Genomic DNA, 14,933 nt, shown 5'->3' with positions numbered 1-14,933 from the left:
TCTTTGTACAGTGTGGAGAAATATTTTGCACATCTGTTTTATAGGACAGGTGCGTAGGAGAGGAAAAAAGTTATCTCCCACACACTGTCTAACTGTCGAAAATATATTTATATGTTTGCAACGTTTCGGTGCTCGACCTTTGACCTGCTTTTACCTGATGAACGTCAAGCACCGAAACGTTGCGAGCAAACAAATGTATTTCCTGCAAGTTGTGCAGGAGTCTACTTACACTGTGTCTTTGTACAGAAATACAGAGTATAAAACAGGTATACTTCTATTTGCATATCCCGGCACACATTTGCACCTTAACATTGACTTTGCAGCTGGTCGATCGTACCATGATAGCCACAAGGGTTTCAATTAGACAATGCTTCATTTTAAAGAGTCAAATTTTGGAAGAAATATCTAATGAAATAAAAAACATTAAGAATTAAAAGATTACCTTGATTTGAATCTGACACAACTGCTCGTGCTTCTTGGTGTAGTCTGAGTTATCTGGCAGTTCACACACTCCAAAAGGCTCATATAAGAGTGCTCTGCATGCCCTCTGTCTTATCTTTTTTCCACCTGTTCTAATATGTTTTTATCTTGACAAAGATAACACAGATTCTTCACTGTCTCTGCTTCATTTAATCCCTTTCATCCACTGCCTTTACGTCTCCAAAACACTGATGCAGAGCTACTTATACTACTCTTGCTTATATAAAAAGTATGCAGATTACTTTGCTTTAACACGTGTCGGGCAGAGCTTTAGCTAAAACGGCTAATGACAGAATATAAATTAATCTGTGTGTCGTAAGGAGACCTTGAGGAGGATTTGATTGTAATTAAACATTTGAGGGAAGCTAAACCTGCTAATGGGAGCGCTCACTCAAGTGTAGCCTCTGCTCTCTCCTGCTCCCGTCTTACCGTGGGATCTGCCGACTCAGCACACTCCAGGCATTTGAGAACCTGTTTGCCAGCAAGTCTAATATATCATGCATCTAACACACACACACACACACACACACACAATGTCTGATCACAAGGCTGTGTTACGCTGTTAAACCTGACTCACTGTTGAGACACTCTGCAGCTATTGTGAGACACAAGCAATCATGCTCGCTAAATTGTTTAGTACTTGTCGTCTAATCAAGAAAATTGCTAATTATTATTAGCAGTTAATTACGGCACCCGTGTTGTTTTGTTCCGACTCAGCGTGGAACAACAGCACGGCTCTGTTCTAACAAGGGATTAGGAGAAAAACTCCTGAATTTCTTGCTGCTTATTTTTAGGTCGTCTCAACCTTGTGCCGTTGGTTTTGGCCAGTTGGCACCGCGGCATCGTGTTTTTTCTGCGAGCAGCATGCCAGGCTGTCGGGTTGTTCAGGGAGATTTGTAAAGCGTGAGTGAAAGCGTAGTGACACGCCCCATAAAAGCTCCATTGTGCTTCTCTTTAATGCACGTCGGGTCTCAGACTGAGGTCAGGGCCGGCTTAGCCAAGGGGAACAGTGCGAGAGTGACCCTCTGCTGCTCACACGCGACCTCCTGCAGACAAACACACACACACTCCGATGGGTATATTGTGCTCATGTTGCAGCACAGGGTGATATATAACCTGTGCGTGTCAGCATCGGTCGCTATAGCTTCCAGGGTCGATTCCTGAGAGAATTCATGTCTGCTGAATCTAAAGGCTGCTACAGGACCTGCAAGTCTCTGATGGGCAACCAAAGATAGCTGCACAGTTTACACCTCATAGAACACACCTGCTAATTCACAGCCTTTATGGCAGAAGCAGTAAAGTGCAGTAAAGTGAAAATATGCTTCTTACTGCAGGTCTGGTTTTTAGTCTGTTTTGTCAGGAGTTATGTTACCAAGGAATCCTGAGGAGAAATAATTCAATTAATTACGTGGCTGACTGATAGTTCTTAGTGCAATAATCAGTTAATTAGATCATGGATTTCCCGTATTAAATGATTATCTAATTTCAGCCATAGATATTATGCTGTATTCACGGGCTGAAAGGATCTGACATCTCAAAGCTTCTATACCAGTGGCTGAAGATCATCCAGTTCGCAAAGTGTTTCTTTTCTGTGCGAAATATGAAGTTGAAAAACAAACGATAAAAAAGTTGGCTCTTCAGCTCACAGGTTTGAGCTTCACTGAATCTGCATTAAGGATAAAATACGTGTTATAAATTCACAAAACTATTCCGGTGGAGTATCTTTAAACACACCTTTACCATGCTTGGAGACACTCTCCACACTCTGCTCCTGAGAAATGTTGATATAAATGGAATTTATTTCTACACTGTAAGGAAGAGGAAGAGTGAGTTTCATGGTTTACCTCCTGGATGACAGAGAAGTTGTTCACTGTTCTCGCTCAAGTCGAAAACCCTTCAAAGTTATTATGGTTTAAAAATAACGCTATGAAGGTTTTGAAAATAAATGGCCTTGAAAATAAAATACAATCAACCAAAGTTACTTTCCTTCAACTTTCTGCTGTCTCCCTCCAAAGGAGTGCTTACTGCAAATACTGCATGGCACACTGTTAATAGTTGTTCTTAGTGAAGAAGGGAAACAGTAGTGAAAGTAGAGCTTTTGTTTAACTCACAAATTATCAATATAAAGTATGTACGGAGCTGCACGCTGGTGCAGTGGTTAGCGCCGTTGCCTCACAGCTAGAAGGTCACTGGTTCAAACCCTGGGCAAAGTTGGCCTTTCTGTTCGGAGGTTGCATGTTCTCCCCGTGCATGCATGCACTCAGGCTTCCTCCCACAGTCCAAAGTCATGCTCAGACTGGTTAATTGGTGACTCTAAATTGCCCGTAGGTGTGGGTGTGAGTGCAAAAGGTTGTCTGTCTCTGTGTGTCAGCCCTGTGAATGACCAGTCCAGGGTGCTCCCCGCCTTTCGCCAAGTGACAGCTGGGATAGGCTCCAGCCCCCCACGACCCTGAACAGGATAAGCGGTATAGATGATGGAAGTATGCATGGCTAGCATGTTAGCTAACCCTTGTTTAGCGACACAACTAGCGACACAAAGCAACATTAGCGTTCATTTTTAGTCATTTTTGTCAAATGTAATTCAAACATTCACCGTCTTTAGGCTCTGTTTTAATCTCCACCAACTCCTGAGGGGAATCTTTGGCCCTCTGTGCTGCTAAGTGCTGCACTATGTGCACCAGCTAGTTGCTAACTGTGTTTGCTTAATTGCAGCAAGGTGTGTGACAAAATATTGATACACTTTAGCATCAAGAGTTTATTTTTTGTGGTACTATATTTGTTCTTAAAAACGTGTTTGTTTTTGGTTAATACTCATGTCAAGATTCATAGTAGCACTTATTTTACGTGCTGTATTTAAACCCCAGATCGCATAATAGCACTATTTGACTCTTTCACTCCAGCGTAAAATCCTTGACAGGGATCCGATCCAATTAAGTTAAAAAGGCCAAAAAATAATCTTGCTCAAAGAAGCCTTAAGAGTGAACCAGCCAGAATATTAAAACAATAAAATAAAACTGCTTTAAAGCTACTTAGAACTGAGGGGACTGCTTAACGACCTCCCGTATATGATATGAATTCTGACCAGTGTGGTCAGTACAGAGTGCTTTATACCAAAACAGCAGTTTGTAATGTTCTTCAATTTCCTGTGTGGGAGATAAAATGTGCATCCTCTCCAAATCTCTGCTCCTGCATTCAGAAGCATAGTCCTCTCTCTTCTAACAACGAGGATTTCACATTACCCACAGAGCTGCAGAGCAATCTCCTGACAGCTATTGATATCAAGATGCCAGGCCGGGGTCTGTTTACAAGATGCTCACATCCGCCGGGGGATGGCCTGACATTGGAGTGACCTCGCAGAGTGCTGCAGTCTGCCTGTCTCACTGCCAAACCAATGCACACACTGGCAGATGTACATGAACCCTCGAACCCCGCTAGTCACACACACATGCAGCAGGATGATGATAAAGCATGCTGCACACACACTGACAAAAGCACAAAAAACACACACCCACACGTTCTCAAACACATGTGGGAGAATGATGACTGCAGATATGCACGCGTGTGCACACAAACACACGTGTACACATCGGCTGAGCAGCGCACTCTACTGGATTACTGTAATTCAGTTAGCTTTGATTGGTTTAGAGTTTTTTGATATATCGCTGCAACAGCTAGTCGAGCGTGGGGGTGGGGGGGGTTTGTGCATCGCTTTCAACCTGCAAATTGAATTCCGATGGGTTGCATGGGTTATATTTGGCTGATGAAGCAAATCCACATGCAGTATATTTAGACTGCAAAGGCTTACTGCAGGTGGTACAAGCCAAAGATTGATCGTACTCATAAAAATAGCACGTTGCCGTAAATCCCGGTGTAGCAGGAGCTTTAAAAGAAAACACTTGTGCGTCATATTTTGTCCTTGGACGGAGTAAAAAATTAAATTACATGATAAAATGAGAGCACTTCATTCATTCAAGTGTGTGTGCAGTATTAATTAATTTATTGGAAGGGATTACAGTCCAGATTGAGCGCTCATTCATCCAGATCTCGCTAATATAATCTGCCTCTAAACATTTCATAGCGACTTATCTCTCTGAGCTCTGCCGCCGGGTGAGAGATATTTATTCTGTTGTGCTGGAGTCTTAGCCTCCTCCGTCAGGGCTCAGAAGGGGTTTATCTGCATCCAGCGGTCGTCGCAGCTCCTTTTGTGCTCCGCCCCCCCCTCTCCCGCCCGCCCGCCTGCCCTCCATCCCGCCCCGTTTCCTCGCTCACACCACATTTCCTGTTAAATCCCATTACCCGAACTCAGACGCGGCTGCTGCTCGCTGCACTGTGCGACAGTCTTTGAGCAAAATCATAAATAGGCCAAGCTGTTGAGTACAGATGCTGCCGAAAATACACTGTTCCCTTTCTTACTCACCCTCCACCCTCTAAATATTTCTTCCTCCCCACATTGGGACTTTTTTGGTGATGTCACTACGATGTCATCCAGTGCTTGTTCCAAAAATGTCAAACAGGCATGTCAGAGTACACATTATTCTCCTTTTCCTCTGTGCACACGCCAGTATTTCCAAGATTATGTGAGATTGGAGCAGCAGCAGAGCCTCACTAAGCAACACACTGAAGGATGTGCTTTTAATCATCTGTTAAATATATTCCCCTGAGACCTGGAGTGACACTAATGGATGACAGAAGCGGCTCCACACCTACAAACACACACATACACACACCGTAATGGAGGACTTGTGACTCTCCACTAATTGTGGTGTAGAGAGTAATGCAGGAAGTAATATTTGAACAGAATAACACTGTCACACCCATCATGCACATTCATGATGTCATCATGTGGATACTTTACTTCCACATTAACGCCCTGATATAGACACTGCAGGCATACACACACATACTAGTGTAAGTGGAAATAGTTCACTTCTTCCTCACTTCCTCATTTAAAATCAAGAAGGGGCGGGACTTACGATATCAACTTTGTCAACAACAATGGTGGAGGAGATGCTAATCCTTTCCTTTTTTCGAGGGTACAATTTCCAGGTAGAGCCGCTGCTAACGCCAGGACACAATTCCTTTCCATTGCTGTAACATTTTCTTTGTAAAATGTCCTCGAATTAAAGCAAATGTTAAGCATACAGAGCGATTTAAAACAGACTTAACGGTCACTATCAAGGGAAGCGAAAGTGCCGCCAGACAACTTTTGTAACCTAGCAACAGTAAGCACTAGTGACAAGCGCTCTCAAATTGAGATTGTGGGCGCTGCCAGCGCAAAAAACGCCATAAGGGGACACAGGCCCTTAACCCTAAACTTGCACCTACACACTCATACTGACATGCTTAATCCTTACCCCATCCTTAACATAACTCCTCCTCTAACCTTCAAGTTCAAGCAGAATCTCTTAAATGTAACCTCACTTTTGTCCAAACTGCATTGGTACAGAGGAGTGCCTACACGGAGGCAAGAACACTCAAGGTCATCCAGTGAAAGCTGAAGTTGCACCAAGCTTAACTATTGTTGCGTCATCAGGTAACAGCTCAAAATTACACATCGCATCATCCACGACCGTTATCCTCAACAATGATGCGCATTCTGCCTAATCAGAGGTAGGACGTTTTTAGGAACCAGACGTTTGACGGGTAAATCTGACGTCACTTTATAGGTGCAAATTAGTTAGATATCACGAGACGATGTTATCCTATTGTGCATCAAGTACCAGTGAATTTAACAAGAGTGTAATTCCTCCTGTTTACTTTGCGAGCGTCACAAGGGAGGAAAGGCTGTGGGAAATCTCGTCTCATAGTATTCTGCACCACTCCTCAGTGTTTTTTCAAGCATACACCCATAAAGCCGTGGATGTGTTACTCATACCGTCCGTCCAGCCACTTCTCAACAGTAACTGTAGGAACAAACCTTCTCCATACATCATTCAGCCCTTAACTGGCTGAAAATAGAGATGACAGGAAAGAGAAATCGGGAAAGACTGACTGTAAAACAAAGACAACCAGGGCAACAACGGTTTGGTCTGACCTCTAAAATCCTAACGAGTGTATATCTTTGCCATTAAAAGCCGACATTTAATCTACACGCTGTCCTAAACCACTCCCTACTCTAGCCTTCATCTTCTATTTAAATCCAAAGCTTAATTGTACCTTAACCTCGACCTCGACCCTACTTTTAACTTAATGAAATGCAATTTTTATCTCATCCCTCAATCATAAATTAGGCCTTTAAAGACGATTTTGGTGGCTATAATGACCTCACTTAGAAGTTCATAAATCAAACTGTCTCTCAGAAGGATAGAGTGACATAACCATGGAGGAGAGGAGAAACGGCAGGTCCAAAAGGAGGTACGAGATATACAGACACACTGCCAGTCAGTCGATCATTCAATCAGTCAGTCCGGGCACACAGTCACTGGTTCATTCAGTCCCATCTGGGTAACGACTGTGTGACTACAATCTGCTAATCCTGCAGGCTGGCAGAGGCCCAGGGGAGTAAAACCAGCCGCACCAGTACTACAGCCTGCACGACTGCATGACTGGCTGCCACTAACCCGTGCTAACAGGCTTGTGAGGGCAGAGCATTCAGATGGTGATGAGGAGGGTTGTCTGTGTGAGTGCGTTTCTTCCACTTTAACACACAATTGCACTCCAAAAAGCACAGAGGCGCAAACACACAAAGAGCTGGAGAACAGGGTTTTAGTTTTGCAGCAAACACTCAGAAAGAGAGAGAGCTGCTCAAACTATTTTTAAGATTATTACTATTATACTTAAGAGTAAAAGGCTGTTTTCATTATCGATTAAGCTGTTCATCATTTTTTATACTAATTCTTTTGTCTACAGAATGCTGGGGAATAGTACGAAATGTCCATGGGTCGAAGACCACTCATTCAAATAGCTTTTTGTCAAAAAAGCAGGTTTTTAATTTTATGAAATGCAAGAAAATCAAGCATCCTTTCATTTGAAAATCTGAAACCAGCTGATAATTTTGGCATTTTTCATTAATAAGTGACTTAAATGTGCAGTTAAGTGGGGGCGCTGGTTTAGCTCAGTTGGTAGAGCAAGCGCCCCTCGTACAGAGGCTACATTCCTTGACCATAGACTGTATAAAAAGATGGACGACGTGACAGCTCCCTAAAAGTGAAGCCAAAACATTTCAAGCGCCCCCTGCTGACTGGTTGCAGTACAGGTCATAAAGCCCGCCTCCTCCATGTTAACAGATGGGACATGAGTCAAACTGTAAAATCTAAATACACGCCCGATAAATGTTTCTCAAACATGGTTTCTGTCATTAAAGTTAGTTCTTATCATGCTGATTTACGTCCATGTGTTCATTTTTTCTGACAAGTTTATTTTTAATTAGTTATTCGATGCTGTAAAAAGGATGATTGACAGCTCTGTTGACAAATACGGCTCCTGCAGCCGATCAGTTCCGGGTGAGCAGAGCGGAGGACGATCTGCAAGTGGAAACGTAACTAAAACAATCACTACAGTCATTGACGTTTCCATACCTGTGAACGTTAACCTCAGATCAACACAGAGAAGCTGTTCTGCTGTTAAACACGCCGGCGTGCAGGATCCTTGCTGTTTTTTCTATTGTCCAGATGAATTGAACCAAAGACAATGCAAATCAAAGTCTGTTTGCAGGTGGTGGAGAGTGCTGCTGCTTGTGCTGTGGCCGTGTGAAATCATCAGTGATGTCACTTGAGTCCACATCATTTGTATCTGAAGACTAGAAGTTTAAATTTTTGGAGGTAGAGGAAGTGAGCACAAAACACCTAAGGCAGCTCATCACCTCTGCTTGAGGCTAGCAGCTTGTAGCTACATTAGCTGCTACTAGCATAAAACACCTGAACTGTAAGGGGTGAAGTTGCATTGTGGGTAATGAAGGTGCCAATGTCTCTCGCTCTCCTGCATCATTTTTGATTCTTCATTTAAAATTTTAGGGAATGAAGGAGTCAATGAAATCACAACCCCTGTTTGCACCTGACCGTCAGCCGGTGTCAAAGGTTCAATGTCAGAGAGCAGCTGTCACTCAGGATGAGTTTAGTGTTCAGCTTTAAGGTGCTTCAGAGTGCAGAGATATACCATCTGTTCCAGGGATCAAACCGTGACCCTGCCCTCCTCTATCTCCCATTGCACTGTTTACGTGACCTCGCTTTGTGGAACGTTAATCTTATTGATCCTGTACACAGTGATTAGGATCGTGGGTGTGAGAGGGGGTTACTCTCCTAAAACTCAAGTCTCCTTTGTGCAATTACATTTATCAGCAAATCCCCCACAAGACTTTAGGAGATCCCTGCAGAGTACCTGACACTTTTAGCTGCTTACTTCCACAACAATTTGTCCAGTCGAATTTTTTAGGTTTAGGTTAGGTTAGGTTTTTTAGGCTTAAGTTCATTAGGAGAGAGCGTGATGTGCTTGGATTCTAAGGCATCAACGTTAGGGCCTGTGTCAACTAGCCCTAACCTGTGTAACCCTAACCTGTGCCTGTGTGAACAGGATAGACAAAGCTCTCTCATGAACACCTCTGCACTTAATGATATTGATGATGATGATCTTGAAGACATTGTTGATTTTGATTAGGATATTAGTATATTGACCTTGTTGATGTTGTTGATGAATATGATATACGTATAAATCAGCTCCTTTATGCCCTGTGCACTTCCTGTCGGCACCAGTGTCCGATCGCACTTGAAGCTGTTTGTTGGCACTTCCTGTCTTGATCATTGCTTGTGTTGTATTAACTCTCAGATGTACGTCGCTTTGGACAACAGCGTCTGCTAAATGAAATTGTAACATTGTAACTAACGCCCACGACCTCAATTTCAGAGCGCTTCTTGCCGGCACTAACTGTTGCTAGGTTACGTTAGGAATCGTGTCCTGGCGTTAGCAGCAGCCCTTACCTCGAAAAGAGGAAAGGATTTTCTTCTCCTCCGCCATTGTTGTTGACAAAGTTGATATCTGAAGTCCCGCCCCTTCTTAATTTGGATTGGTTGGTGAGGGAGAAGCGAGGGAGAAGTGAAGGAGAAGTGAAGGAGAAGTGACGTTTACGAGCGTGGTGGTGTCCCAAAAGTTGAAGTATTTCCGACTGTGAGTGCAGCGACAGACAACAGCTGACGCCGTGGCCGTTTTTGCGCTTCGGACACTGCGTGCTGAAAACGCTGAACCGCCGTTAGTGGACACATGTTGCTAAATTATTGACCAAAAATGGGCGTTGCTGGGACACTGGTTTAGCTTAGCGGTTTAGGTGCACAACCCATGTATAGAGTCACAGTCCTTGTTGCTGTGCTGATTTTATTTTTGATTTTCTTCCTGTAAATTGTAATCATATTTCCAGCATCACAAAAATACTAAACACATTTACAATGTATTGGTATTAAAAGATGAATAATGACAATGATAATGATATTTAAAGCTCAGGCTGTGTTTACCTAACTGCTGTTACAGGTGTTTTACCCGCTCCTTCTCTCTCTGATAACACCGCTGTCTCTCTAAACTCCAACATGACTCCTGCACACAGTGAGCAGGGATCCCTGGTTGTGGCAGTCGGGGGTTCTGCGGAGCTTTGCGCAAGATGCAGCCTAATCCGCTGTCTCCCCAGAGAGATTAGCCTTGTCACCAGGGCTGGGAATTAAAGCACGACTGGTGCTGGAGATACTGACACAGACACAAAGCTCAGACCGGACCCGAGGGGGTGGGGCAACTGGGATGGGTGTGGATTCAGCGGGTAAATAAATAAGTAGAGTAAACCATGAATTATCGCCTGTCAGCGTCAAATAAGAACAATTGTGTTGGAGGTGGTTGTATGAGTACATCTGGATGGTGCAGTTTGCAGGCAATGTGTCGTTACTCGCAGGTATTTTGATATAACTATTCTTTTAACGTACAATTTGACAAGTTAAATATGGGTGTAAACAGATGTGTTTACCTGTCTTTGAAGGGAAAACCAAACAGTTAGCGGCGTGATGGGATCAAACAACACGTCAAACACATCATGTAATTGATGCCAGGCCCCAAAAGTCTCCATGTATCCACCCATCTGCATTCAGCTCAGAGTGGATCGCTCCCTTTGAATGCTCCGGCAAAGAGAGGTTGAATTTGCATCAGAAACTTCAAAAGAGACTGTGAAGGCAAAGAGAGGGCAGCGACAGAAAGTTTTCTTCAGTAACATCTCAGTGAAAGACAAATTACAACATATTGATCGTGAAAAACACTTCAGCAGAGAACCTTGTAAACCAGGTGTTTTGAGCAGCAAAAGAAAGATGTCTGAATAAATTCAGTGTCGACTTTATTATAAAAAAATCGATCTACATTTTCCCACTTTATAAAAGAAACATATAATAAGGGGAACAGAGCTCCTTCTGTGCTTCTGGCTGCCCACAGTGCGGTCATGTTCATGTTTTGCTGCTGTCTCTAAGAAGGCGCTCTCTTCCTGACGCAGAGCCAGAGACTGAGTCAAGGTCCGTCCCTGCTCCGGGCAAAACAGGTTCACCCTCACACTTTCCATCCGTCTGGCCATGAATGATTCACTCTGTCCTGCTGCTCTATTTTGGCTGGCAACAGGGAGCTCGTACAGTGAACAGCTTTATATAAAGTCAGAGAAGACCTTTGTATACTTTAACGGCAGCAGCTGAAACACTGTTAAATTATATTCCTTCCACTTTGGTCCCGAGGAAAAACTAAATTCTATTTATTTTCATACTTACTTCAAATTACCTATAATTACCTATACTGCAGGGGGGCTGGAGCAAATCCCAGCTGTCATTGGGCGAGAGGCGGGTTATACCCTGGACTGACTGCCAGTCAATCACAGGGCTGACACACAGAGATAGACAACCTTTCATGCTCACATTCACACCTACGGGCAATTTTAGAATCACCAATGAACAAATTAAACCAATAAAAGGGACCAGTTTCCAGTAACCGATTAAAAGCATGTCTTTGGACTGCAGAAGGAAGCTGGAGTACCCAAAGGGAACCCATGAGTGCACGGGGAGAGCATGCAAACTCCAAACAGAAAGGCCCTTTGCGTCGTAAATGGGATTCGAACCAGGAACATTCTAGCTGAGGGGACAGGCACTAACCACTGCACCACCATGCAGCCCGACATGAAAACAGGCAAAATCTTATCTAAAAATACAAAATATGTTAAAAGATGAACCACACAAGGGTTTATGGCTGAAGCCAATCCACATTACATCAAATTGTAAGTGCATTTATTAATTTATACACAAGTGAACAAACTCCATCTGTTTATTTTAGCTATAGGCAGTCCAAATTGCAGTCCTGATAAAATTAATTTAACGTCGTTATAAAGGGCACAAGTGGGGTTGTTAAGCCCCTTTCAGACATGCAAACGCCCTTACGGTAAGCTAATGGAAATTAAACATGCCTTTGTATCCTCTAGATTGGATTATTGTAATGTCCTTTTGTCAGGTTTGCCAAGGAAGTGTTTTCAAGGTCTGCAAATGGTTCAGGATGCAGCAGCCCGTATACTCATCGGATCAGACAGACAGACAGTACATTAATGCTGTTTATAAGTAATTTATATGTCAGACAGACACGGAAAGACGACAGACAGGCAGAAACAAACAGACAGAAAGACAGACACAGACAGAAAGACAAAGACAGGCAGGCAGGCAGACAGACAGCAGACAGACAGCAGACAGATACTTTATTGATCCCAATGGAAAGACCATGTCATGTAGGATCATATATCATATTACTCCAGTGCTGGCCTCTCTTCATTGGCTCCCTGTCCAGGTTACAGCAGACTTTGAGGTGCTGCTGCTGCTGCTAACTGCTAACATTTTAAATGGCATTGCACCTTTGTATTTGACTGACCTTGTGCACCATACGTGCCTGCACATGCAATGTGCTCCCAGAGGAATGGTCTTCTGAGTGTCCCCAAGGTCAAAAAGAAGTTGGTTGGTGAGCAGACAACATTCTACCTCTACACATTAGACAGGCATGTTGGGTTGAGGGACTTAAAGCAGCTAAAGAACCACTTGTTTACTGTTGTGCGTCTTGAGGTTGTTTGTGCTTTTCTCTGATGTCCTGTCGTATAGTGTTGGTTTTACATGTTTTTATATTGTTTTAAATTGTGTTGAAATTGTCTTTTGAATCCATGTAAAGAACTTTCGTGCGTTTCGAACGTTAGTTCATGCCGCACACAGAAGTCATACGCCCCAGCTGTAATCAGCTGACAGCCTGATGACTGAATCTTTGTTTCTAATCGGTAACACACCAATCACAGCCGCTTCTCACGGCAAGGCGGTCCATTTAAATGCAACTTCCTTCTCACTCATCCTTGCTACACCAATTGCGCACGCACACACACACTACTGCTGCTGCTGCTGGAAATGCTTTGCCTCCACCACCCCAGCCTCCTCCTTTCTAGTCTGGAGCTCTAGTCTCGAACATTACTTGTGTTGTATTATCTCGCTGACCTCCCTGGACAAAAGCACCTGCTAAATGAAATTGTAACATTGTAAGCCTTTTGCCCACTCTGCATACCCAGGGGTGGGTTTTTGCATCGCTCTCCCAGGAAAGCCGTAGCATGATGCTCGGCTAACCCAGGGAGCAACTTAAGAGCGGAGCCGTCAGCGCCAAGCATAACTATACTTCTATTTGGCATTAAATGGTTAAAGCTATGACGAGAGTGTTCCTGACTGAATTATTATCATTATGTAATCTCATGTCTGAGTCACTTTTCTGTTAAAGTCAAAATAGCAATCTTTGGGTGCTGGTTTAGCTCAGCGGTTAAATCGCACGTCCCACATACAGAGGCCTCTGGATTGACTCCCACCCTTGACCATTAGCCGCGCGTCGTCCCCACTCTCTCGTCCCCTGTTTCAGGCACTATCCACTGTCCTCTGTCTCAAATAAAAAAAACCTTTAAGGTCAGTCAAGGTCACATCTGTCACACTTTAGATTTTCAAGCTGTGACATTAACAGACAAGACTCGTAGGATGTGTTTGCCCATAGTGTGCAAACCATATGTCCCTTACAGAGAGCTTGCTCATTATTAATCTGTTTAAGGGATCTCCTCTACCGCCAATTACCGGCATTTCAGAGCCGAGAATAACGACAGGTTGCAATCAATTCTGTGAACTAAGATTTCAAACACATCAGATATAAACCCTCAAATTTCTCTGATCTACATCAAAGGAGAAAAGTGTGTTGAAACAATTGATCGTAAGTCGTGCAAGACTACTTCCGACTCCTCAGATATGACGCCCTGCAGATCTCCCCGTATTATGTCATTGCAAATTGAAGTAGAAGGACATCATGAAATATGATTGAGACCCAGAGATCAGAATTATTAATATCAAGTTATGCTTCCTAGAAAGGAGCTCGGCTTAACCGATCACCAGAACCTTTAAATAACTCTGCCGGCGCTGCAATCTGTTCCTGGAAAAAAGGTTTGAGAGCCGCGCGCTCTGCATTTATAGACGGGGATTTCTTCCGCTCCCTCTCCCTCCTCCTGTCTTCATTTCCTCTCTTGTCGATCTTGACCCCGTCTTGCACTGCAAAGCTGCAGCCCATGGAGAGAGAGGACGCATACACGCTTGATAAAAATGAATGATTTTATTAGTGGCTGAGACTAAGCTGGTGTGCAGAAGGGCCTGTTTTATCCAGGCTTTGCGTGCGATGCTTAGTATTAGCCACAGGACAGATTCTCCCCACTGGACAGGCAGATGCTTCCCCTCCCCTCCCGCCCCCCCAGAGCGCCGTGGAAGCACCATGTGTCGCTGAATCTGAGCCGGGATAAGACGTCTGTCACACTGAGCTCTCAATGGGATCTGAAGCACCCTGGTGCATTAAAGACACGAGCGAGCATCCTGTCTGTTGTGAACACTTACGTTACAACATGTGGATAAAACAGAGTCCGTTCATTCTAAGCAGGGCTGACATGGTAACCAGATGTTGGCCCTTGAATCAGGCTATTACCGTTCCTGTGTGAATGAATCAGTCAGTAATTATGTCATGTGATCTGCAGTCTGCATTAGAGTAAATACTTCCTTATTAGACTTGGCTCTGACCTGATGATGGAAATGTTACGTAAGAAGTCCTCACAGATTAATACTCTCAGGCCTTTTGCAGAGTCGGCTTCACGTTAGCAGAGTTCATGTTAGCAAACACGTTCGTTCCACTGAGCTGGTGTTATATGGAAATCATCTTTCATGCTACTGTCGGTTATTGCTGTGTGAATAAACTGGAAATATCAATCTTTAGTAGTCATAAAGCTCCTCTTGCTTTCATCGATGTGCTGTTTGTTGGAATCATTTTCTTTTCCCAGTTGCAGCACCTCTGAATGTTAGAAAAATTGATTGTATGTGATTACACATTTAAAATATTTTGTCTTTGTTCTTCACAGACTGCACTGAGGAGACGAGGGAGCAGGGAAACGTTTAAAGACAAGAAATCCACAAGTCAGGTAA

At 43.6% G+C, this 14,933-nt stretch overlaps 1 protein-coding gene across 7 annotated transcripts in view; it reads left to right on the top strand.

Moving 5' to 3' along the window:
* LOC138611357 (microtubule cross-linking factor 1) overlaps positions 1 to 14,933 on the top strand; it is an 82,075-nt gene that overhangs the window by 23,549 nt on the left and 43,593 nt on the right. For all 7 annotated transcript variants that reach the window (XR_011309608.1, XR_011309606.1, XR_011309607.1 and 4 more), the window contains exon 4: positions 14,870 to 14,929. Coding sequence is in view for 4 of the 7 variants with exons in the window: in XM_069684419.1 (XP_069540520.1) it covers positions 14,870 to 14,929 (60 nt within the window). In the remaining 3 variants the exon portion in view is untranslated. The remainder of the gene's footprint in view (positions 1 to 14,869; positions 14,930 to 14,933) is intronic.

Source organism: Semicossyphus pulcher, unplaced genomic scaffold (assembly GCF_022749685.1).
Source record: "Semicossyphus pulcher isolate SPU_LCO1_2020_fin unplaced genomic scaffold, fSemPul1.0.p SCAF_7, whole genome shotgun sequence".
NCBI classification, from domain to species: Eukaryota; Metazoa; Chordata; class Actinopteri; order Labriformes; family Labridae; genus Semicossyphus; species Semicossyphus pulcher.
This window is presented reverse-complemented; position numbering and strand designations above follow the sequence as displayed.